Below are 26,668 nucleotides of genomic sequence, written 5' to 3' on the forward strand. Positions count from 1 at the left end.
TAGTAACAATATCAAACTTCCTGAGATGTGGCAAAAAAGGAAAAAAAACAGTATGAGACACTAGCGAAGTCACTAAGTTTTATCTTGAACTTTTGTCACTATCATCACCAACCCCACTGTGAGCATCACCCCTATTGCTTCTTTATAACAAGGGTAGTCCAGATCAAGAAATTATCTCTTCATTATTAGCTGAACGCCATTAAAAAACCCATAGTCTGGAAAAACACATGCACCCGGCTGAGGTTTAGTGGTAGATTTCAAGTCAAGAGGTTGCAAAAGGTCTACTGTGGTTTAAATATGCCATTCTGTGGTTTTCTGATGGAAACCAGAAAGATGGGAATTCAGCAATCGCTTTTTTAATTAAACATTTGGGGCTAATTGTAGATTCACATGTGGTTATTAAAAAAAAGATCTCAGTTACCCTTTACCCAACTTTTCTCCATGGAAACATCTTGCAAATTTATAGTACAGTATCACAACCAGGGTACTGACACTGATAAGAGTCAAGATACAGAACATTTCCATCACTACAAGAATCCTTCATGTTGCCTTTGTATAGCCCACTTCCCTCCTCTCACCTCCAACTCCTCTTTAATTACCCAGCAACCACAAATTTGTTTTCCATTTCCATTTTATCATTTCAAAAATGTTACACAAATAGAATCAGATAGTATATATCTTTGTGGATTGGCTTTTTTCACTCAGCCTAATTTTCTGGAGAGTCACCCAAGCTGTTCTATTGATAGTTCATTCCTTCTGGTTCCTTAGTAGTATTCTGTGGTATGGATGTACCACACTTTGTTTAACTATTCATTCATTAAAGGATATCTAGCTTATTTCCATTTTTGGTTACTATGAATAACACTGCTACACACATCAGCGTACAAGTTTTGTGTGAACATAAGTCTTTATTTCTTTGGGATAAATGCCAAGAAATGCAATTCACTGGGCTGTGTGGTAGTTGCATGTTTAGTTTTTAAAGAAATGGCTAAAAGTGATCCAGAATTACTATTATGACATTTTAACCAGCAGTGTATGAGTGATCCAGCGTCTCTGCACCCTTACTAGAATTTGGTGTCACTAATTTATTTTAGCCGTTCTAACACATGGTTATCTTGTGGTTTTAACTGCATTTCTCTAATGGCTTATGATATTAAAACATCTTTTCATGTACTAAACTGCCATCCGTATATGCTCTACAATGAAATATCTGCATGTCTTTTGCCAATTTTTTTTTTTTTTTTTAGATTTTATTTATTTATTTGACACACACAGAGAGCGTGGGAGACAGCAAGCATAAGTGGGGGAGTGGCAGGCGGAGGGAGAAGCAGGCTCCCTGCTAAGCAAGGTGCCTAATGCGGGACTCCATCACAGGACCCTGGGATCAGGACCTGAGCTGAAGGCAGATGCAACTGGGCTGAGCCAGCCAGGCTCATTTTTAATTGGGCTTTTTATGTTTTTTAATTCTGTTTTGAAAGTTTACACATTTTAGTAGTTTTTCTTTTTCCCCAGATATGTGGTTTGCAAATTTTTCTCCCAGTCTGTAATTTGTCTTTTCATCCTCTGAGCAATGTCTTTCCCAGAGCGGAATTTTTTAGTTTGGATGATATCCAACTTATTAATTTTTCCTTTTATAAAGTACGCTTTCGGTGTCAAGTCTAAGAACACTGCCTACCCCTAGATCCCTCCTATGATTTCCTACGTTTTTTCCCCCTAAGTTGTAGAGTTTTATAGTTTGAGTTAATTCTTGTGTAAGATGAGAGCTTTATATTGAAATTCATTAAAAAAAAAATCTACAGATGTCAAATTGCTCCAGCATCATTTGTTCAAAAAGTTACCTTATCTTCACTGAAGTTCTCTTGTATCTTTGTAAAAAATTAGTTGGGCATACTTGTGTTGGTCTGAGTTTTCTTTTCTTTTCTTTTTTAAAGATTTTATTTATTTATTTGACAGACAGAGATCACAAGTAGGCAGAGAGGCAGACAGAGAGAGGAGGAAGCAGGCCCCCTGCTGAGCAGAGAGCCAGATGCGGGGTTCGATCCCAGGACCCCAGGATCATGACCTGAGCTGAAGGCAGAGGCTTTAACCCACTGAGCCACCCAGGTGCCCCTGGTCTGAGTTTTCTATTCTGTTCCACTGATATGTCTATACCTTTGTCAATATCACATAGTTTTGATTAGTACAGCAATATAGTAAGTTTTGAAATCAGACTGAGCCTTTCCATTTTATTCTTTTTCAAAATTGTTTTAGTTATTCTAGTACTTTTGTCTTTCTATATATTAGAATAATTTTGTGTAGATCTACAAAAAATCTTGTTGGGACATATGTGAAACCTGAGTGTCAATGTAGAGAGAATCAATATCTCCCCTATTTTGAGCCTTCCAATTGATAAACTTGTTACAACTATTGAGATACTTGGTTTCTTTCATAAAGTTTGCTGCATGTAAGTCCTGTATGTGTTTTGTTAGACTTATATCTTTCATTTTTACAGTGATTGTAACTGGTATGGTATTGCAGTTGATATTGAATCTAATTACCAGTATAAAGAAGTACAGCTTATCTCTGTATGTTTATTTTGTACCTTGCAACATTGTTAAACAACCATTAGCTTGCATGGTTTCCCTGTATGTAACATTCTTCTCTTGCTGCTTTTAAAACTTTTTCTTTGTCTTCCTCTTTTACCAATTTGACCATATGAACTCGGTGTAGTTTTGTGTTTATCCCAGCTGGGGTTCTTTAGGCTTTTTGGATCTGTAAATTAACATTTTCCACCAAATTTGGGAAGTTTCTGGCCATTATTTCTTTAAATACTTTTTTGCTTCCTCCTCACTTTTTAGGACTTCCAACTCCATGTTGAACTGTTTGATACTGTTTTATACTGAGACACTATGCATTTTTTCCAGTCTTTTCTCTGTTCTTCAAACTAATTTCTATTGATCTGTCTTCAACTTGAATCATTTTTTCTGCTATCTCAATTTCTGCTAAACCTACCTAGTAAAATTTTCATTTCAGTTACAGTACTTTTTTTTTTTAAAGATTTTATTTATTTATTTGACAGAGATCCTAAGTAGGCAGAGAGGCAGGCAGAGAGAAAGAGAGAGAGAGGGGAAGCAGGGTCCCTGCTGAGCAGAGAGCCCGATGCCGGGCTCGATCCCAGGACCCTGGGATCATGACCTGAGCCAAAGGCAGAGGCTTTAACTCACTGAGCCACCCAGGCACCCCTCAGTTACCGTACTTTTTAACTTTTGAATTTCTTTTTGTTTTCTTTTAAAAACACAGTTTCCATTTTTCTTTTGGGATCCTTTATCTATTCACTAATATTATGCTTACCTTCATTTCTTAGAATTTATAATAGCTGCTTTTAAGTCTGTTTGCTAAATCTATTATCCGGGCTCACTTTAAGTTAAGTGTCCATTAACTGCTTTTTATCCTGAATATGGATTGCATGCCCCCATTTTTTGGTACGTATAGTAAGTTTTAGCTAAAAACTTAACACTGTGTATATTATGTTGCAGTGCTTTGAAATCTGTTTTGTTTTTCTGAGGATTTTTTTTTTGTTGTTGTTCTATTAAGCAGTTAAATTCTCTGGGTTCAAATTGTGAAACTGTCGTATCTACTATATGCAGCAACTAATGTCTTTGCTTTGTTTTTCAGCATCTAGCTGCTCTCTTTTTGGCCTGACTCTGATGGTCTCTGTTGACCACAGACCTGCATATGCTCAGCAAAGAATCTGAACAGATTTTATAGTCAGATTTTAAGGGTTTATCCTTTCTCTGGTCTCTTTGTTTCTAGCAATCTCTCAAAATTTCTAAATGTTTGCCAGTTCTCAGTTCTACCTTGTGACACCTCAAGCCAGTAAGAATATTACTTTCTGTCATTTGAGCTCTGTGCCATTTTACACATAGTTCAGACAATGCACTCAACCAAAGGCACAACACACTTGCAAATCATAGTAAGAGGCAGTTATGTCTTTCAAGGGTACACCCCCTTCTCGTTTCTCCCTACTTCTCAGGTTCTCTGGTATTTACTTTGCAAATGTATTGTTTAGTGATGAGGGTATTCAGACAGTTTATACTTAAGATTCTATTATCTTAGTACTGCTCCATCTCTTTTGTCTCCAAAACTTCACTTCAAAGTTCAAATCAGAGTAACTGGAAATTCACCAGTCTGAGTGGGTGCTAGGAGAGCCGGCAGTGGTTAAAGAGCAACTCCAGGCAAGAAAGTCACAAACATGAAGTAATCTGATACTCTTCTCAAAATTTTATCTCTCTGTTCATTTTCCAGTGCATTTGAATATTATTATTTATTATTATTTTTTTTTTTACAACTTTTCTAGTTTTTATGGTTTTCTGTCAAAGGAATTAGTTCAACTCTTGGCAGTGCCATACTTTGAGGGCAGTTGTGGCTGGTTCTAAAGTTTTACCAGTGAATGTATTTTTTTTCTTATCCCTATAAATTTTTAAAAGAGAACCTAAAAAAAAAAAAAAAGAAAAAAATAACCAACTATAGAGTAAAGGTTAAGATTTTTTCTTCATAGTAATAGCTTGCATTAAACTTTTACATGCTTCAATACTCTAGTTTTTGTGTAATCCACAAACTGAAAATTTAAATTCAGAATTTATGGGCTGAAAGGAATCCTAGAGACCCTTTAGTTAACCCCATCATTCTATGAGGAAACTAAGACTGTCAAGATGTGCCCAAGATCACTTAACATGCTTATTAAAAAGTGATTGTTTAGGGGCGCCTGGGTGGCTCAGTGGGTTGGGCCTCTGCCTTCAGCTCAGGTCACAATCTCAGTGTCCTGGGATCGAGCCCCATGTCGGGCTCTCTGCTCAGCAGGAAGCCTGCTTCCTCTCTCTGCCTGCCTCTCTGCCTACTTGGGATCTCTTTGTCAAATAAATAGGTAAAATCTTAAAAATTAAAATAAAAAAAATAAAGTGATTGTCTAGTTTAAGTTCTTTTCATTATATAATAGTGTAGTTACATAGCTGTATTTTCTATCTTCCACAGGACCACAATTTCAAAATTGTATTAATATTGTTTGTGAATACAGGCTATATTCCAGCTATATCAAAGATTACCAAAATAAAAGCTTTCATATCTAAGTCAACAGAAAAACAAAACAATGTAACAGATGACTTAACTCTCTCCGCCTGAAAAAAGCTGAAGGTTCTGACCACTAAACCAGCATGTTCATACTAATTGAACTAGGTTTTTGAGGAAAGTTTTTCAAATACTATAAACCTCATCTTCTTTTTAGTGTTTCAAGTGAGAACACAGTGTGACTCTTTCTTGCAATTTTCAACCATTAACTCTTGTACTAACACATGTTACTTTTCTTGCATGCCATCTCACTATGGCCCTCTGCTGTTAAATTAAAAAATGGTTTTCTGGCCACTACTCCCCAACTATCAGTGTTTGTGAAAACAGTTTTTCTAGTATGAATCCCAAGGGCCCCAGTGTTGTCATGTTAGCTGCCTGTCTGTCCTATCAGCTTCACTGCTGTGCTAATTAGGCCAAGTTGGAAGGCTGACTCTTCTGAGAGCCACTCAAATTAATAAGATCTACTAAAGGACCACAAACCATCCCAGATTCCGACTAGACAGAACCTACAGGGATACATGTATGGCTCAAGGTCAATTCCTAACCATGGGAAAGGAATTCCTAACCACTACGATGAAATGGCTTAAAAGAACATATCCAAGGAAAAGGCTGAAGATGGTGATGTAGGAAGACTCTGAATTTACCTCCTCTATAGACACATCAAATCTACACCTATTTATAGAGCAATTCCTCCTGAAGAATAACTGAGGGCTGACTAAACAGCTTCTGTATAACAAAAGATAGACCACATAGAGAACAACAAAACAGACAGAGACTCAATTAAAGGGAACCCCCCCACCCCCAATGCTGTGGAATGTGGGGCTGGGGAGGATGGGCAGGGGGGAAGAATAATACTGAAGGATCATGAGTAGATTTGTCTGCTCTGAGGCACAGAAAAAAGCTGTGGTTTAGAATAGCAAATAGAATTTAAAGGAACCAGCTCTAGAACCCTATCAGACAGCAGAGGAACTGCTGAAACTCCCTTCAGGTGGGAGGGGCTGGCAAGCACCATAGTTTATGTTTCCCCTCCACCTTGACAGTATAGATAGGAGCAGGGGCTGGGCACACTAGTCAGATTACCATTTCAGTGAGCCCCTAGACCACATCATCCCCAGCTGTCCCACCAAGGGAGGCCCAAAACCATTCACACTGGAACACCCTGGTCACTAGAGCTCCACCCATCCTACCAGGTGACACAGGTGCAAAGGTGCAAAGCACTCTGGCCCACACCATGCACACTGGGAGACCCTGGTCACTAGAGCTCCACCCATCTTACCAGGTGACACAGGTGCAAAGGTGCAAAGCACCAGGCCCACACCAGTTCAGTTGCAGATGGCTTGCTGGGGGCCCCCTGATGCAGAGCACTCTGGGACCTCCTGGCTCATGGATGCTTTAGTTCTCGCTCTAGCCACCCTGCCAGAGTACCCACTGTGTGGAGCACCTTGGGAACCCCTGGCCTGTGCCTACTTCAGTGCCAGCTGTCCTGCCAGGGCACTCCCTGAGTGGAGCATTCTGGCCTGTGGCAGCCTTGGCTCCAACCACCCCTTCAGGGTGCTTCCTTTGTGGAATGCCCTAGGACACCCTGGCTTGCACTCATTGCAGCTGCAGCTATTTTGCAGAGCTCTCTGCAAAGAAAGACCCACGACACGTGCCCCCCCCCAACCCCAATTTACCTTCAGCTATCCTACTGAGGCACTCTCTGTACAGAGAGCCCCAGGACCATCCCGAACCACACCCACTTCAGCTCTGAACATCCCAGACCCAGAATGGACTGCTTCAGGACCCCCAGCCCATGCCAGCCATAGCTCCAGTCAGTTAACCAAAATTACCAGTCACACAGTCTACACAGAGGACGACCATACACAGGGGCATTCCCTCAAGTTTAAGAGAAGTAGCTGTTTTACCAAATTCATAGAACAGACACAGAAAGGCAGGCAAAATGAGAGAGAGGAACATGCTCCAAACTAAAGAACAAGATGAAACCTCATAAAAAGAACGGAAGGAGATAAATGAAATGGAGACAAGCAATATGCCTGATAAAAAGTATAAAATCATGATCATAAAGATGTTCACCAGATGGGAGAGAAGGGTGAAAGAACTCAGCGAGAACTTTAACAAAGAGATAGAAACTATAAAAAGAACCAGAGCGGAGGGATATAATAACTGAAATGAAAAATATACTAGAGGGAATTAACCCAGATTAGTGGATGCAGAAGAATGAATTAGTGATCTAGAGGACAAGGTAATGCGAGCCACCTAAGCTGAACAGCAAAAAGAAAGAAGAATTGAAAAAATAAGGGAAGGTCAAGTAAACAAACACTCATATTATAGGGGTCCCAGAAGAAGAGAGAGAGAAAGGGGCAGAAAACTTATTTAAAAAATAGCAGAAAACTTCCCTAACCTGGGGAAGGAAACAGACATCTTGGCCTAGGATGCAAAGAATTCCACGGAGGTCCACACCATGACATATTGTAATTAAAATGTCAACTATTGAAGAGACTCTTAAAAGCGGCAAGAAGCAAATAGTTATACATAGGGAAATCCCACAAGGCTATTGTCTGATTTTTCAGCAGAAACTCTGCAGAACAAAAATAAATGGTATAATATATTCAAAGTGCTGAAAGGGAAAAAACCTACATGCAAGAATACTCTACCTGGCAAGGTTATCATTCAGAATAGAAGGAGAGAGTTACCCAGAGTTAAAGGAGTTCAGGGGCACCTGGCTGGCTCAGTCATTAAGCATTTGCCTTTAGCTCAGGCTGTGATCCCAGGATCCTGGGATTGAGCCCTGCATCAGGCTCCCTGCTTGGTGGGAAGCCTGCTTCTCCCTCTCCCACTTCCTCTGTTTGTGTTCCCTCTCTCGCTGTGTCTCTTTCTATCAAATAAATAAATAAATCTTTAAAAAAAAAAAAGAAGTTAAAGGAGTTCATTACCACTAAATTGGCCTTAGAAGAAATGTTAAAGGGACTTCATTAAATGAAAAGAAAAGACTCTAAGTAGAAGAAAAGGATGATATGAAGACAGATATATATATATATATATATATATATATATATATATATATAAAGATTTATATATATATATAAAAATCTTTATATCTTTATAACTATATATCTTTAAATCTATATAAAAAGATAGAAAACATGACAACATATACATAAAATGGGGGAGCAAAAAAAGTTCTTTTAGAATGTGTTTGAACTTAAGTGACCATCAACTTATAGACTGCTACATACTTGGGATGTTACATATGAACTTCATGGTAACAACAAAACCAAAATGTGTAATAGATAACCAAAAAATAAAGAGAAAGAAAGCCAAGCATACACTAAAGAAAGTCATCAGTCACAAGAGAAAATAGCAAGAGAAGGAACAGAAGAACTACAATAATAGCCAGAAAACAATGGACAAAATGGCAATAAGTACATGCCTATCAATAATTACTTTAAAATGAAAATGGTGTAAATGCTCTAATCAAAAGACAGAATGACTGAATGGGTGAAAAAACAAGATCCATCTGTATGCTACCTACAAGAGGCTCACTTCTGACCCAAAGACACATACAGACTAAGAATGAAGGGTTGGAAAACATATTCCATGCAAATGAAAGTGGGGTGAGGTGTGGTTGGGAGGGGGTCAGTACTTATCAGACAAAGTAGACTCTATAACAAAGAATTTAACAAGAGACACAGAAGGGCATTATGTAATGATAAAGAAATCAATACAACAAGAGGATATAATAACTGTAAACATCTTTGCACACAACATTAGAGTATGTAAGTATGTAATACAAATGTTAACAGACATAAATGGAGAAATTGACAGTAACACAATAATAGTAGAGAACTTTAATACCCCACTTACATCAATAAAGAGAATATCTGGGCCAAAAATCAATAAGGAAACAGCATCTCTGAAGATCAGATGGACTTAATAGATACATACAGAACATTCCACCCCCAAAACAGCTGAATACACATTTTTTTCAAGTGGACATGGAACATTCTCCAGGACAGATCACATGTGGGCCACAAAACAAGTCTCAATAAATTTAAAAAAGACTGAAATCATACCATGCATCTTTTCTGACTGCAATGGTATGAAGCAAGATACCAATTGCAAGAAAGCAACTGGAAAAAACACAAACACATGGAGGCTAAATATGCTACTAACCAACCAATAGGTCAATGAAGAAAGCAGAGAGGAAATAAAAAATATAGAGAGACAAATGAAAGTGGAAAAACAATCATCCAAAATCTTTCAGATGCAACAAAAACAGTTCTAAAGGGGAAATTTAGAGCAATACAGGCCTATCTCAAGAAATAAGAAAAATCTCAAACACTTTAACCTTATAACTAAATGAACTAGAAAAAGAACAAACAAAGCCCAAGCTTAGTAGAAGGAAGGAAATAATAAAGACCAGGCAAAAATAAATGAAATAGACTCTAAAAAAAGAAAATAGAAAGATCAATGAAACCAAGAGTTGGTTCTTTGAAAAGGTAATAAAATTGATAAACCTTTAGTCAGACTCATCACAAAAAAAAGAGAGAGAGAGAGACAGACAGACAGATAGGACCCAAATAAATAAAACCAGAAATAAAAGAGAAGAAACAACAACTGACACCACAGAAATACAAAGAATTATGAGACCACTACAAAAAATTATATGCCAACAAATGGGACAACCTAGAAGAAATGGATAAATTCCTAGAAACATACCAAACACAATATAAGCATACGAAAACCAATCAGGAAGAAATAGAAAATCTGAACAGACCAATTACTAGCAACAAAATTGAATCAGTAATAAAGAAACTCCCAATAAGCAAAAGTCTAAGACCAGACAGAATCACAGGTGAATTCTACCAAATATGCGAAGAAGAGTTAATACTTATTCTCCTCAAATGGTCCAAAAAATAGAAGGGGAAGAAATTCATTCTACGAAACCTGCATTACCCTGATACCAAAATCAACCAAAGACGCTACAGAAAGAGAAAACTATAGGTCAGTACTCCCAATGAACATAGATGCAAAAATCCTCAACAAAATATTAGCAAACTCAAATCAAGACTATATTAAAAGGATCATTTACCACAATGAAATGGGAATTACTCCAGGGATGCAAGGATAGTTTAGTATAAACAAAAACAACATGATACGTCACATCAACAAAACAAAGGATTAAAAATAGGGGTGCCTGGGTGGCTCAGTGGGTTAAGCCTCTGCCTTCAGCTCAGGTCATGATCCCAGGGTCCTGAGATCGAGCCCCGCATTGGGCTCTCTGCTCAGCAGGGAGCCTGCTTCTCCCTCTCTCTCTGCCTGCCTCTCTGCCTACTTGTGATCTCTCTGTCAAATAAATAAATAAAATCTTTAAAAAAAAAAGAGCCCCATATATTCATTCCAGTAGAAAAGCCTTTGACAAAACTCAGTATTTGATCGTAAAAACGCTCAACAAAGTGGGTTCAGAAGGAATATACCTCAACATAAAAAAGGACCTATTTGAAAAACCCAGAGCTAACCTCATACTCAATGGTGAAAAACTGAGAAGGTTTTCCTCTAAGTTCAGGAAGAAAACAAGGATGTCCATTCTTACCGCTTTTATTCAGCACAGTACTCTAAGTCCTAGCTGCAACAATCTGACAAGAAAAAATGAAAGGCATCCAAAATCATAAGAAAGAAATAAACTATTTCCAGAAAGAAAGAAATACAGTCCTATTTATAACTGCACCAAAAATGAACAAAATACCTAGGCAGTAAAAGACCTGTACTCTGAAACCTCTAAAATACTGATAAAACACATTGAAGAAGACAAACAAATGTAAAGATATTCCATGTTCATTGATTGGAAGAATTTATATTATTAAAATGTCCATACTCTCCAAGGCAATGTACAGATTCAATACAGTCCCTGTCAAATATCAACAGCCTTTTTCATAGAACTAGAACAAATTGTACAAAAATTTGTATTGAACCACAGAAGACCCCACATATCCAAGTCAATCTTGAGAAGGAAGAACAAAACTGGAGGTATCACAGTCCTGGAGTTCCAGATGTACTACAAAGCTATAGTAATCAAAAACAATATGGATCAATGGAAAGAAAAAAATCCAAACTTACATACTCAATCCATAACAAAGGAGGCAAGAATATACAAAGGGAAAGGACAGTCTCTTAGATAAATGGTGCTGGGAAAACCTGACAGCTACATGAGAAAGCAGCTGGACCACCTTCTCACACTATATGTAAAAATAAACTCAAAATGGATTAAGGCCTAAATGTGAGACCTGAAACCATAAAACTCCTAGAAGAAAACACCAGTGGTAATCTCTTGGACATTAACTTTAGAAATATTTTTCTGGATATGTCTCCTCTGTTGAGGGAAACAAATGTAAGAATAAACTATTGGGACAGCATCAAAATAGAAAGCTTTTGCACAGCGAAGGAAACCAGTAAAACAAAAAGACAACCTACTGAATGGCAGAAGATATCTGCAAATGATGTATCCAAGAAGGGGTTAATATCCAAAATGTATAAGGAACTTACACAACTCAACACAAAAAAGACAATCTGATTAAAACTAGGCAGAGGACCTGAATAGACATTGTTCTAAAGAAGACATACAGATGCCTAACAGATACATGAGAAGATGCTCAACATCACCAATCAGGTAAATGCAAAACAAAACCACAATGAGATATCACCTCATGCCAGTCACAATGGATACAATAATAAAAAGACAAGAATAACAAGTGTTGGCTAGGATGTGGAAGAAAAGGGAACCCTTGTGCACTATGGGTGGGAATGCAAACTAGTGCACTGACTGTGGAAAACAGTATGGAGGACGCCTGGATGGCTCAGTTGGTTCAGCAAACCTTCAGTTCAGGTCCTGGGATCGAAGCCATGAGGGGCTCCCTGCTCAGCAGGAAACCTGCTTCTCCTCTCCCCCTCCTGCCTGCTCGTGCACTCACACCCTCTCTCTCAAATAAATCTTAAATAAAGTGTACATCCACACTTGACATGGGTAATTATTTTCATCTCTCCATATGAATGAAAGAAGTATAGTATGTGGGAGAACAATCACAGGAACCAAAACAGTATTATTCCTTTATAATCATCTTTCAATATTGAATAATGCTGCTTTTACTGTTATGTTTTTTAAATCTAAATTTACATTTTTATGTAAAATAAACTGTATAGAATCAATGTGAACAAAATGCAAAGAATAAATGTATATACAACATGTGAATCAATACTCTAGGACAGATGTACAGAAATGGAGATCAATAATGAGCTGGTAAATCAGGCCCTCTTTATCATTCTAAAGTCTATGTTATCTCTTATATTAAGCCTTCTTTGACATGACTCTGGGTCTTACTATAGAAAATGCTGAAAGACAAAACATGAAATGCAGAAACACTCATGCAATTTAAAACCTCTATGTCATTGTTTTTATTTGGGTAATAGAACTTTAAAAAAGACAGCAGACTAATGAGCTTCATGAAGTCAGTAACTTATCTTTTTTTAAGAAAGATTTTATTTGTTACAGAGACAGAGAGAAAGGGAGCTCACACAAGAGAGAACACAAGTTGGGGGGTGGGGAAGGGCAGAGGCAGAGGGAGAAGCAGGTTCCCCACCAAGTTGGGAGCCTGATGCCTCAGCGCTTGATCCCAGGACCCTGGGATCATGACCTGAACAGAAGACAGGCGCTTAACCAACTGAGCCACCCAGGCACCCCAGTAACTTATCTTGTTCCTCGTTCTATCTCTATAAGTTCAGCATTTAGTGCAGTACCTAGCATAAACTAGGCTTCCTATAATTATTAAGAGAATGAAAATACATGAATGAATAAATGAAGACAAAACACTAAAACCTAATGACTGTCCTCCAGAGACTATTAGTAAGTTCAATAGTATTCCTCAGCTCTGTGTGGTTCACTGTTCTAAGATTTCTACATGTCAACTCATTATTTCCATTTTACAGATGAGGAAACCAAGACATATTATAACACCTCAAGGCCACACTGAATTGTGGGCCAAGGATTCAGATTCAGACAGTCTGAGTGTACAGCCTAGGCTGTGACTCACTGTGATACAGATTTCTAGAAATGCCACTTTAGGAGCATACATTGTAAAAGTGCTTCTTAAATGATAAAATGACAATAGCTAGAAGACTTGAAGGATTTTTCAAAGTGGTTGGAGAAAAGGAAGTTGAAAAGATTGAAATCAGGCACGCAGAAGTTTATAAAAATGCAGGACAATAGACTTTTAGAGCATCCAACGCAGAATACCTTCAAATGTAAACATTATATTAATAGCTAATCTCAGGAGAATTTATCTAAAGTCAGGAAATAAGTGGAATTTGAAAATTTCTTTCATTCAAGACTGGACACTAAGTCTTTGATGGACCTTAATTTATTACAACAATAAGTAAGATGAAATTCCCTGTTAGCCCCAATTCATAGTCACATTTCTTGTCGAGAAATTCTAGGAGTACAAGTTTTTTAATGTGCTGATATCTTACCTTTTCTTTTTGCTGATGATCATATCCATGGTTTGGAGCAGTCGCCGTTCCAGGGCTAGAATGTCTGCATCAGTCACATTTCTATAATAGGCACAAACTGTTAGCAATGTTTGGGGATCCCATCCTTGGGCATAATAAATACAAGGCAGCTGGAGAAACACATAAACCTTAGTTGTTACCCAGTAATTCAAGGACCTTTTTCTAGAGAATACTAAAATGACTATAAAAAGCAAAAATGCTTTTGCTGTCATTTTTTTAATAGCTAAAAGTTTTGCAGTCTCAGGGCAGTGGAAGGTAACTGGCTCTCTTATAGTCTTTCTTAGCTTTGATCCAATGACATTTATGATGCACATGTAAGCACTCTTACAACTTGGCATTGCCTTCTACCATTCTACTTCTAGGAGAAACTGATTTACTGAAGTGGGGATTAGCTTATATTGCATGAGAAATGTGCCTTTAAAAAGTGTAAGAGGAAGTAAAGAGAATCTGACTGAAATCACCATCTTTAAAAAGATTTATTTATTTTAGAGAGAGAGAGAGTGAATGAGTGCCTATGAGTGGGGGAAAAAGGAGAGGGAGAGGGAGGATCTCAAGCAGACTCTCTGCTGAGTGCAGAGCCCAATGTGGGGCTCAATCTCAGTCTCACAACCCCAAGATCATGACCTGAGCCGAAATTAAGAGGAGGACACTCAACCAACTGAGTTATTCAGGTGCCCCAAAATAACCATTTTAAAAATAAGTGAATGTAGGACAAAGGGCAAATAATATAAGTGACAAGATTATTTTTTGGAGAGATTCCTAGGACAATGCCTTTAAGGACAGAGGGAAAGAATTAAAAAAGCCGTGTCACAGATCTCATATTTAAGTATTAATGATGATGGCATGCTAGGACATATGTATTCATGAAGTAATAGGAAAAAAAAAGAGACAAAGTTCTTTTTACCTGAGGAAATAGGACATGTATGTGTATGGGCAGTTGACAGCACCAAATCCAGAAAGAAGAGCCATGAGAGTCACACCAATCACACCTACCCGGCTGATGAGCTGTTCTATGGACAAAATCCCTAAAACATCAAAGTGATAAAGATAAAATAGCATTGCAAGGGGAAAAATGACAGAAAACCTCAACCATTACATACAACTTAAATAAGCAAAATTTTAATTATCAATATTAAATTTAAAAATTCAATTATCAATATGTAGATCTTCCATAATAAATATATAAAAGTCTATGGATTTTCCTCCTATCCCATATGCTTCCAGAATCATCTCTATTGCTGGGATATGGTAATACTAAAATAATATTTGCAGATAATACTTTTTGACTTAAGGTAGTGTGAACTCTAGCAAAGTGCTTTTAGTAGTAAAAGCTTTGGCAAAATGTTAGGAAAGTAAATCTGCTGAAAAAGTAGAAATACCAGGTAACACTTTCCACTATACTTACCATCAAGATATACACTTCCCCCTTAGGTCATAATAAGCTCTTAAGTCTTATAAGCTTATGTCTTATTCATTTTTGTCCATAAACACATAAGGTATCTCACAGATGAGCTGAATTTATAAATGAGTATCTTAAAGGTAGATACGTGAGTTTTAGATTATCAGTTGTACTCTAATTATCAGTTTTTTCTGATTATTAGAGAATGCCGATAATTAGTAGTTAAAATAAATGCCATGGATTTTTGGGATAAATGAGAGAAAGCAATGCTGAAGAATAAGCCAGGAAGCTTGGAATCACAGAACAAAACTAGTTTTGTTTTCCCTTCCTATTTCAAGGATGGAATCCACTTGAGCATTATTCACTCTGGCCTAACACCAGAGCTGCCATTCAGGAATTTTGTTGGCTTTGAAACTGAAATTCCAATATTCTGGTCCTCCTGCTCCTGTGCTTCCACTACACCATTTTAGAGCTCTTTGTGACCTCTGGTCTCTATAACCTTCTGCTTTTTCCTACCTTACATTTCCTTCTTCACAGAGTCTAAGCTCCAAGCTTGCTTGTTTCAACTTCTCTCATTAGGACACTGTCCTGACTGTCTTTCTTTAGCGCTGATCCTGAAAACTCCCTATCTTGGATCAATCTAACACTCTGTCTTCCCTGTGCCTATGACTGAGCCGCTAAAACAGCTAGAGTGCATTGTGATATTGGTGCCATTACAGATTTATGGTCTCTAGTCTTAACAGAGCTTACGACACTACTGAGGAATTCTTCTCCTGCCCTTGGTCAGCCATTTCTTCCCAATTCCCTCAGCAGACTAAATCTTTAAAAAAAAAAAAAAATTATCTTAGGGGTGCCTTAGTGACTCAGTTAGTTAAGCATCTGCCTACAGCTCAGGTCGTGATCTCAGAATACTGGATCCAGCCCCATGTCGGTTCCCTGCTCAGAGGGGAGTCTTTTCTCCTTCTCCCTCTGTTCTCTCTCTCTCTCAAATAAATAAATTAATTAAATTTAAAAATTTTATTTTAGAGAGAGAGAGAGAGCGTGCACAAGCACATGGTGGGGAGGGGTAGAGGTAGAGGGGGAGGGGGAGACAGAACCTCAAGCAGACTCCCCACTGAGTGCAGAGCCTGATACTGGACTTGATCTCACAAGATCTCACTGAGCTCATGACCTGAGCTGAAACCAAGAGTCAGACATGTATCCGCCTGAGCCACCAGGTGTCGTACCACTCCCATCCAGCAGAAAATCTTGAATTCATTTTCCCAGTCCTTGTTCTCAGTAGCTAATGCCCCTATTATAGCAGTTATTAGATATATACTTCCTTCTACTATATTCACATCTGCAATCATCCTCCCAGCTTGTCCCCCTAAAACAAGACAGTGTGCAAAGCTAAGACTTCTCTACCTGTGCTTTGATCTTATTTCCTTTCTACTGCCTCCAGAATCTTGTTCCATCACCTGTCCTCTCCATCTTCAATATTTCCTTCCTGGCTGGTTCTTTTCCTTCAGTTTCAAGTCTCCTTCTTAAGAAAGTCTGTCCTTAGCCTTGAGTTTATCTCTAGTCACCAATCGTCTATTTCCCCTATAAAAGCCAAACTTTTTGAAAGGAACTCACACTTACTATCACCTCTTCTTCACCTCCATTTATTCTTCAACTGGCTGCCATTCGGCTTCCATTCTATTCTCCTACCTGAAGAAAATTGCTTTCACTAATAATCATAACGGCAATAGTAGAGCAACATTCATCAATGCCTGTTATGTACCAGGAACTGTTTGAAGCAGTATTAACTCATTTACTCCTCATGACAGCCCTATGAGGCAGGTATTATGGAAAACCTCACTTTATAGATGAGGAAACAGAAGCACTGAGAGGGTAAGTAACTTAGTCAAGGCCACACAGCTAGTGGCAGAGTTAGGATTCAAAAATAAGCAGTGTAGCTCTACAACCTATGCTCTTCACCATTACTATAATATGGTTATGAATTTTCTTCTGGTTGTAAAATTCAATGACATTTTCCAATCCATGCTTTATTCGATCTTTCATGACATGAATCATTGTTGTTTAATCTCATGCTCTACTAACTGAGCTAGCCAGGCAACTGAATCATTGTTATTTAAAATTATTTTTCTTTCTTGGCTTTTATACCATTTCTCTCAGTTATCCCTTTAACTTCTCTAGTTATTTTCTTGGGTCTTCTCTGCTCAGAATGGGCCCGATCTTGTCTCATTTCACTCTATATATTTTCCATGGGTGATCTTGGCTATTTTCCCAGGTTTGTCCAATGGCGTTTAGCTGATAGTGCCTATTTTTTTCGATTCCTGGAGTTATTTCCATAAGGACTAATAAATCCATACCTTCCTCCTAAGTTGCCAACTTCTGTATCCAACTGCCTGCTGAATATCACTTGGATGTGCATAGGCAACTCAAATTCAACATATGCCAAGTATTAATTATCTTCCTTCTTCTGCACTACCTATTCTAGAAAATGACATCAACTATCTAGTCACCAAAATAGAGAAGTCTATGCCACTAGTCTCCATTCTGCCTCTTGCTCCCCTTTGAATGTACCAGTCTTTTTATTTTATTTTATTTTAACCTCAGGGCTTTACATGATGTCTCTTGTGCCTTCTTGCTGGGTCTAGCTTTGGTCTTGTCCTTTAAATCTCAGCTTAAATACTTCCTCATAAAGGCTGACTCTAACCACTCGCATCTAATTTGACATCCTTATCTACATTGTTGTTTACCACAGTAACCTGTTTGCTCCTTGATAATAATCACAACTGGCAATTATTTGTTTATATATTTACTGTTCAGTCCTCCCTGCCAGAGGGTAAGTTTCAGGAGGGCAGAAACCAAGTTTGTTTCATTCATGGTTGTATCTCCAGCACTTAAAATAAAACTAGGTATTCAAAAAATATTTGTGGAATGTTATACGAATGACTAAATCCTTATCCAAATTCTGTTGATTCTACTTCCCACATACCTCTTTACATCCTCTTTATAGGAAGGAATCATGTCTTACTGCTCTTTGATTTTCTTACTGCCTGGCACATGGAAGGTGTTCAGCAAATGTTTATTGACTGTAGATATAAAATTATCCAGTAACAAAAAAAAAAATCAAGGGATTAATGTAGGTTATTGAATATAAAAAACTAGAAAAATGCCCCCTCTACTTTTATTCTCTTTAAGGTGGTGTTCCTTTATTAAATATCTTTTCCTGGTCTAAAGTACTTTAAAGATACCATCTACGTAATCTTAGCATTTCTATAAAGTTAAGGTCAATTGTTACTTGTTTTCTAGCTAATAAATGGAAAGTCAGGTGGATGAAGTGGCATGCGGAAAACCATCTCACTGTTGCCATTTGCTCACACAGATTCTTTCTAGCTTCATACACTTTTTATTTATTATTTATTTATTTATTTTTGTGCACTTCATAAACCTTCTTAGCCTCCTTTACTCCTTCCCAGTATGGAATGCCTTCTCATCTTCCTCGGTTCGGGCACTGCACAAGGAGTACTTCCACAGACATCTTTTCATTATAGGTAAGGATGGGGTCCTGCAGTCTTTTTGTGGTCTCTACAGTAATAAATCATACTGGTTGTTGGGATAGTCCTAGAAAAGCTCTAAGATGGCATGATAAGCCTGGCTGCTTCTTATCCATTGCCTAAACTGTTCCTACTTACTTCTTTTAGTCAAATGAATAAGACACTGGACATAAAACCAAAATGCTTATTTCCTGGAGCAAAAAGGAAAACTAAAACAGAAACTATTTCCCTAGCTCTTCCCGCTAGTGTCTTCTTTAGGATATGTCTACAGAATTTTGAAAAAAAGATGAAGATACCAAAGATGTGATGGTCTTCATCTCCCCTCAGGCACAGTCTGGCTATACTGGTCATGCGAACTGACTGCTCACAAGAAGAAAGCTGGAGACAGACACCAGAGTCTTGTCTTTGGGCTGCATGTTAGCTTGTGCTATTATTGGAAGCAGCCTTGGGGTCCTTTTATAATTCTTGTCCCTCATTTCTGATATCACAAATTTCTCTCTCTTGGGCTTACTTGAAATAGTTTATAGGAGAGCTATATTGTCAGGGCCTCTGTACTTCAAATCTTTCCCTATATGGACATGTGCATGCTAATCATATTACCAAATCCTAAAATTCTATCCAGAGTGTTACATTCTTAAACTCATCTAGTACCTTGGAGAGACTAAGATTGCTTTTTTTATTCACTGATTCAATAAACATGCATTAAACATTTATGTGCTAGGTTCCACTCTAGACACTGGGGATAGAAAGATAAGTAAGATGTAGTTTTTGACCCCAGGGTCCTCAGGGGGCTTGTGAGTTGATGAGAAAGTCAGAAAAGGTAACAAGTAATTATAATTGTTATAGGTGATGTAAGTACACTGAGGTGGGAGCAATTTGTATCTTCATGATGGCCAGAAAAATCTAGAATGGACAAGAGTTGAATATTGCAAGAATAGGTATTTTCTAGAAAAACAAAAGGTGAAGGAATGTCCTGACTGAGAATAGCTCTAAAACTTGATCCCAGGACACTGACATCATGACCTGAGCTGAAGGCAGACACTTAACTGACTGAAAGCCACCCAGGCACCCCTGTATATGTTTTTTAAAACTGTGCATTTTCTCTGATCCTCCTGCAGCACAATCTTATAACCTCTTTCCTCCAGATCCCTGCTACAGGCAAGGAGTAGACACAGATGGGTTCATGGTAGGTTCTAGACACTGGTTTACTCAACATTCATTCCAATGCCTTTCAGGCATGTCTTCTTGTATTACAGAATCTGGAAAGCCAAATATTCTTTCCCAGATTTCCTTGAAACTAAGGTTCTGAATGTACCTAGGTCGTATCAAATTCACATGCCCATGTGAGACCTCAGAGGCAGAAGTGAGTAGCATGGGAGTGTGGACAGCACTTGGGACTACGGCAGTCCTACTGTCTGATCCCTGATATCACAGGTCCCCAGTGGTAGTGACAACTTCAGTGGGGTTTTCTTCAGTGACTATTGTGGTATGGTTGAATGTTAATCTTCACTATGCAGCATTTAAGTTTGACATCTTGCTTTCCTAAAAATTCTATTAACTCCCTCATACCCTGAAATAAATCACTTTCTGCTTTAAATTTGTTAGAGTAGATTCTGTTTTCTGTTATAAGAATCCTGACATAGCGGGACAGTGAAATGAACAAATGTGTATTTTTTTTAAACCTCCAGTATCAAAGTGCCAATATATTCATTACAGGTGGCATATAGATCTATACCTATATTCATGTATATATTTCTGAAGTAGTTCTGGAAGGACTATTAGATGACAGATTATTGTTCATGGTTTTTAGCACAGAAATTAGGGCTCTATGATCTGCTCTTGTATTTGAAAATTTCGTTAAGTTTTTGGCACCTGGGTGGCTCAGTGGGTTAAGCCGCTGCCTTTGGCTCAGGTCATGATCTCAGGGTCCTGGGATCGACTCCCACATCGGACTCTCTGCTCAGCAGGGAGCCTGCTCCCCTCTCCCTCTCTCTGCCTACCTCTCTGCCTACTTGTGGTCTCTCTCTGTCAAATAAATAAATAAAATCTTAAAAAAAAAAAAAGAAAAGAAAATTTCGTTAAGTTTTATTTACATAATCTCTACACCCAACAAGGGGCTCGAACTCATGACCCCAAGATCAAGAGTTGCATGCTCTACCAACTGAGCCAGCCAGGTGCTCCTGCTCTTCTATTTAAAATGAACTTTATTGTGTAAGGAGAGACACTGATACCTAGAAAGCTTTTCTTTATCCACTAATTTTGAATGTTTTATGTCACTGCTCTTTCCTAAAATACATATACTCCCTAAAGACAATATTTATCATTACTTGAGCAGTGGTCATTTATCTTTTGGGTCACTGACCCCTTTGGGAATCTAATAAAAGCTTGTGGATACTTCAGCTCCAAATATACATACAAATATTTCCTGATAATTCTACATATAATAACAGGAATTTTAAATATAAAGACAACTTTCCCCACCCCTTACTCTCTTGAAGTTCATTCACTAACTGAAGGTCAAAAACTCCTGCTCTAAAATCATAGAAGTAGTTTCCAAAGCCAGTATTTGATATTTCCTAGGATGAAGGGAAATTCAGTTTAAAATCACACTGTTAAAATAAATAAATAAATAAATAAATAAATAAAACAAACCATACTGTTTTTAGAGAAATAATTTGCTATACTTCTCACAATCAGAAGTTTAAAAATAGTTGTTTTTTAAAATTAGGAAATGATAAGCAATTATTTCCTTCTCCCCACCACATATATACTCACCATGTTTTGGGCTGAGAATGGGAAATGGATCTCCCAGTTTCCAGAAGAAGTACATGAAGGTCAGCCACAGGAGACAGGAGAAGAGCAGACGCTGTTTATGTACTAGGAAAGAGGAGAAGGACAGTAAGGTAAAACAGATCTATGTTAAAGAGCTTGCTCTACTTACAGATATGGAATCATACTAATATTTCGCTGGCTTGTTCACTTGACAAATGAGTGATGGAATAAAAGTTTTTAGAGAAAGCATCCTAATCACTGTAAGAGGAATTTGGCTGAAATTAAGATGTGGGTTAAGGGAGATACTATAGTGGAAATAGAAATACAGCTGTAGCAGCACAAATTGTCTAATCAGTCAACATTGATTTTGTGCCAAACTTCTTAAGGTGCTGCATGTGAGGCATCCCTAAACAACAGTCGCTACTGAAAGTAACGTAGAAATGAAGCTCTCCACAGCCTCAATACCCACAAATCCTCATCTCAATCTATGTGCTGACACGAGAGGGTAAAATACTCATGTTTACAAATACTCACATAGTCGGATGTTGCTCACAATAAAATAGCCAATGTAAAAAGGCACCATGAAAACCAGGATCAGAAGGATTACACACAGGTTCATTTTCCAGTGAAAATAACGGGAACTGAAATAAATATTAAAGAATATCACTAGGAGGGGAAGAAGGCAGCAACTTTCATTCTCTTTAGTCTTAAAGATTTCTTACTCTGAACTCAATACTGAATATATCCCATCCAATTAGTCAAGTAGGCTGTTACTGTCTGCTTCTTTATAGAGGTTAAAGAATATATTATAGAGTCCTGAAAAGTATATATGAACACCGTAACTTTCTAAGAATTTTACTTATTTAAATGAGAATGGAAATGCTCTAGTTATATTCATAAGCAGTGTATAATAACATATCAACATATACTACTACTGGTAGAAAATGACTATTGTTTCATTTATCACTGGGAGTCTCATAATTAAAAGAAAATAACTGTCAATAGTAATCGCTATAAATAGTAATGTGCTATAAAGACTTAAATATTTCTTTTGCATCTTCAATATAAACATTTGATCTGCATGACTACTTTTATTAATGCTTATGAACTGTATTTTGTGAATTGATTAAAATATTTTTAGGACTTTTATTTTTGATGCTATGGCTTTTATTCCCATGACTTATGCATTCCATAACTAGAAGCCATTATCTCCCACTCCCCTTCACCAATTTTGTCCAACCCCTGACCGTGGACTTTTTTTAACAATTTTATTGAGATAGAATCCACCCATTTAAGGCGTACAATTCAATGGTTTTCGTATCTTCACAATACATTTTTCGTATCTTCACAATACATTTTAGGACATTTTTCATCACTCCATAGTGAAACTGTTCCCATTCGCTTCCTTTTCTCCTCACTGCCCCAGCCCTTGGAAACCCCCAATCTACTTTCTGTCTCTATGGATTTGCCTATATGTCATCTTATGTCTGGCTTCTTCCACTTAGCGTAATGTTTTCAAGGTACTTCATTCTTATTTATAGCTAAATAATATTCATTCAATTGTATATATGCCACATTTTGTTTATCCACTCATTAGTTGCCGGACATTTGGACTGTTTCACTTTTAAGCTATTATAAACAGCGATGCTATGAACACTTGGGTATGAACTTTTGTGTGGACATGTTTCATTTCTCTTTAGGTATGTACCCAGGAGTGGAAGTGCTTGGTCATATGATAAATATTTAATTTTTTGAGGACTGCCGCTATTTCCCAGTGGCTGCACCAGTTTACATTCTCCCCAGTAGTATAGGAAGATTCCAAATTCTGCACTGCCTTGCTCACACTTGTTACTGTCTTTGATTACAGCCATCTACATGGGTGTCAAGTGGTATCTCATCATGATTTTGATTGCCATTTCCCTGCAAATGACTGATGATGCTGAGCATCTTTTCATATGCTTATTGGCATACGTGTATCTTATTTGGAGGAATGCCTAGTTAGATCCTTTACCCGTTTTTCAATGTGTTGTCTTTTTACTGTTGAACTAGTAAGAGTTCTTCACATATACTAGATAGACGTCTCTTATCAGGTAAGTAATTTACAAAAATGTTTTCCCATTCTTGGGGAATCTGTTCACTTTCTTGATTGTGTCTTTTGTACTGCTAATTTTAAACTTACACTTGGGCCTTGTTTCAAAAAGTTAAGTGGTTAAGTGGCTTATGAAGATATATAAAATATAGGATAATGAAATAAACTGTAAGAAAGTAGGAAAAGAAAGGAAAAAGAAGGGAAAAGATAGGTATAAAAGAAGGCCAGGGCTGATGACTATTATGAAAATGCACACCACAGAGCTCTAGAAACATGATATCAATGGATCAAAAATTTAGCTTGAAGTTTCTAATGGTTGATGTGAAATAGAAAATTTGATCAGTTAAGTAAATGACAGTGTTATAGGAAACCAACTGCTTCAAGGAAGTATAATTATTACTGATTTACTACTACTGAAGTATTACCAAGACCATAATGAAATTACTCCAAAGATTTCCTAAAGAAGAAATGTGAAGGCAATTAACAAGGTCTTCAACAACATCCTTTCAAGGGAAACATCAAAATAAGTTTCAGAGGGTGGTTTTTTACCGTTTCCCTCCAATACAGGTGGAAGGCATCGTAAAACAAAGAGCTATTCATTAAAAGCTGCGCTATAGAAAGCCAATACCATTTAGTCTAGATCTATTGACAGCTTTTTATTTCTCTGGATTAACCCACTTTAGAGCATCTAGAGAAACAAATAAGCTACACATTTTCTAGGCAACTGTACTTAGTATTTCAGCTAAATTTCTAAAAGATATTGGGAGGCGGTGGGTTTGAAATGACAAGTGTGACCCATATTGCCAATTAAAAATGAACACGTATTTTAACTTTTTTTTTTTTTAAGCTGAAAGTAAATGACATTCTCTTGAGAAAATTAAGGATCCTAACAAGATTATATATCTAAGTAGGAGGCCACAGCATTTCTGCTCAGAGGTGTCCTAACTCTTTGTTAGGACCAAGATTCTTCTTTGAGAACTATTCTGAGTGAAGTCAGTGAACCAAAATAACACATGATCAAGGCCCATACTTCTGTTACATAGTAGGGCCAAGTGTTAGTATAAAAGAAATAGGTGTAACTGAATGTGTCTCAGTCTATACAAACCCAACCCCCCAAAAAGCACCCAAAGAACAACCAGATTTTAGTAATGCAACTTCCTATATTCTTTAAGGTTAACTATTTAAGAAATAAATACCAAAGTAACAGAGCGATGTGTCTTACTCTATGGATTAATTATAAAGGAGTTAAAAGGCGGGGACATCATCTACCAAAAACAATTTTGGTTGTAGAATATTTGAGGCATACTCTTTTCTTTTCATACTTAGAGGATGGCAAACTATGGCTTGCCAGACACCTGCATTCATTCATTCATTCATTCATTCATTTAGACACTTGCTTTTACAAGTGACATTTTATTGGAACATAGCCACACCCATTTGTTTATACATCGCCTATGGCTGGCTTTCACTCTACAACAGCACAGCTGAGTAATTGTGATGGAAACCGTATAATCTACAAAGCCTAAAATGTTTATTATCTGGCCCTTTATGGAATGACTTGTTGACCTCTGGGTAGAGAGCAGTGGAAGTTCCTGGTTGTGATTAATAATTTGTAATTAGTAAGTAAAAGAACACTTGTCTATTCTTGATAGTCATAGGATCCAAAAAAGGTTTGGATTATTCAAGAACTAGTTAAAGTAAGCGTCAGGATACATTCTTGTTTTATCATACTACAAATTCTTGATTTATCAAGAAACATTAATTATCAACTCTGATTCTCAAAGGAATCTGAGAACACCATCTCTCTGTAAGTCTCAAGTATCAGGAGTCTGGAACAAGTTATACAGCTTAGCTCAGCACAGATTCCTGATTACAGAGTCAAGTGCCACTTTATTAAAAAAGATTTTTCCACACAGGGATAAAAAATTACAAAAGTCAACATAGAATAGCTGATGTACTCTACACACAAACAATGGTCTAAAAGAACTCAAGCTTGCAGTTAACAAGCAAGAAATATTTTGGACAGGCTGTCTAATAAACAACAGGCCTGTTATTTGGAGGGGAATAGGAGTTGCTTTTAAAAAATGCTTTAATGATTAAGTTCAATCAGACTCGACCACACCTGTGAAATCAACAAAGGTAACTTAAGTGAGAGCTGGAGTTCAGACTTCAGAGAAGCCCATTCATAACTAACTCTGAGCAATTCTGCTCTTTTCAGGTAGAGATTTTTGTCATTAGCACAATACGAAGGGCCGTTAGCAGGATTCAAAGAGCAGCCTGAGAAGAATAAAACTTCTAGGCATGTAGCCTGGGACCTAGGTTCTCACAGCTTCGTTCTCAATTAGGCCTCTCAATTAGCTCTCATTAGAGCTAAAGGTCAGACTTTTTTTTTTTTCCTCTTATTTCACAATTGGTGTCAAACCAGTTACTAGGTGATTGGGACCCTTACTTGCTATGATTTTTACAGTGACTGAGACTAAACTAACCACACGGTGGATTTTTTCAGCTATGGAATTCAGGTAAGTCTTCCACCTCCTCACACAGTTCTCTCCATGAGAAGGGCTGATTAGTACTCACTCACCTGCTGTTCAATACTTTTAAGATTTCAAAGATGATGAGCTCAAACATGGTACAAGAGAATGCGAAAGTCACAGAGAAGATCACCTGTACCACATACTGACGAACCTATTAAAAGTCAAATAGAGAATACAAGTCATTTCCTTGTGTGAAATATTGAATTAATAATCTGGTCACAAGTCAGAAAACTTTAATGAAAAAATTCTCAAGTCATTGGAAACAGGGCTATAATAGCAACTTGCTTAGAGCTAAAGAAATAGATGGAAGTAGGTAGTATTTCTAAATCATGGGGCATTATTACCATCATCCTCTTGTGGATGGAGAATTTAAAGCACAGCCTGAAGTGACAGGGTGAGAAGCAGCACTTAGAATTCCTGATGCGCACTGACTTAAAAAAGATCACACACACACACACAGGTTAGTGCTAAAAGGGTTTCTTCAACACTCTTCAGACCTTGGACCAGTTCTGGAACCTCCCCTGGGAGGCCTTGAAGTATTGAGCAGAGCAGACTCTCTAGAATCCTAGGCTCTTTCAGACCACAAACCAAACTCCTTGGAAAGGTTTAATGGTGAACATTCTAGAAACGACCTAAAAGTAGTCCACAACCATTGAGCTTATCACTA

At 37.5% G+C, this 26,668-nt stretch overlaps 1 protein-coding gene across 3 annotated transcripts in view; it reads right to left on the reverse strand.

The window, feature by feature from the left end:
• The window catches only part of GPR89A (G protein-coupled receptor 89A), a 60,582-nt gene that overhangs the window by 24,627 nt on the left and 9,287 nt on the right, over positions 1-26,668 (reverse strand). For all 3 annotated transcript variants that reach the window (XM_080802366.1, XM_080802365.1, XM_080802367.1), the window contains exons 3-7: positions 26,049-26,152; positions 21,913-22,019; positions 21,382-21,483; positions 14,567-14,687; positions 13,624-13,704 (exon numbers count right to left, since the gene is read on the reverse strand). In XM_080802366.1, coding sequence (XP_080658492.1) covers positions 13,624-13,704; positions 14,567-14,687; positions 21,382-21,483; positions 21,913-22,019; positions 26,049-26,152 — 515 coding nt within the window. The remainder of the gene's footprint in view (positions 1-13,623; positions 13,705-14,566; positions 14,688-21,381; positions 21,484-21,912; positions 22,020-26,048; positions 26,153-26,668) is intronic.

Source organism: Martes martes, assembly GCF_963455335.1.
Source record: "Martes martes genome assembly, chromosome: 4".
In the NCBI taxonomy this organism is placed as follows: domain Eukaryota; kingdom Metazoa; phylum Chordata; class Mammalia; order Carnivora; family Mustelidae; genus Martes; species Martes martes.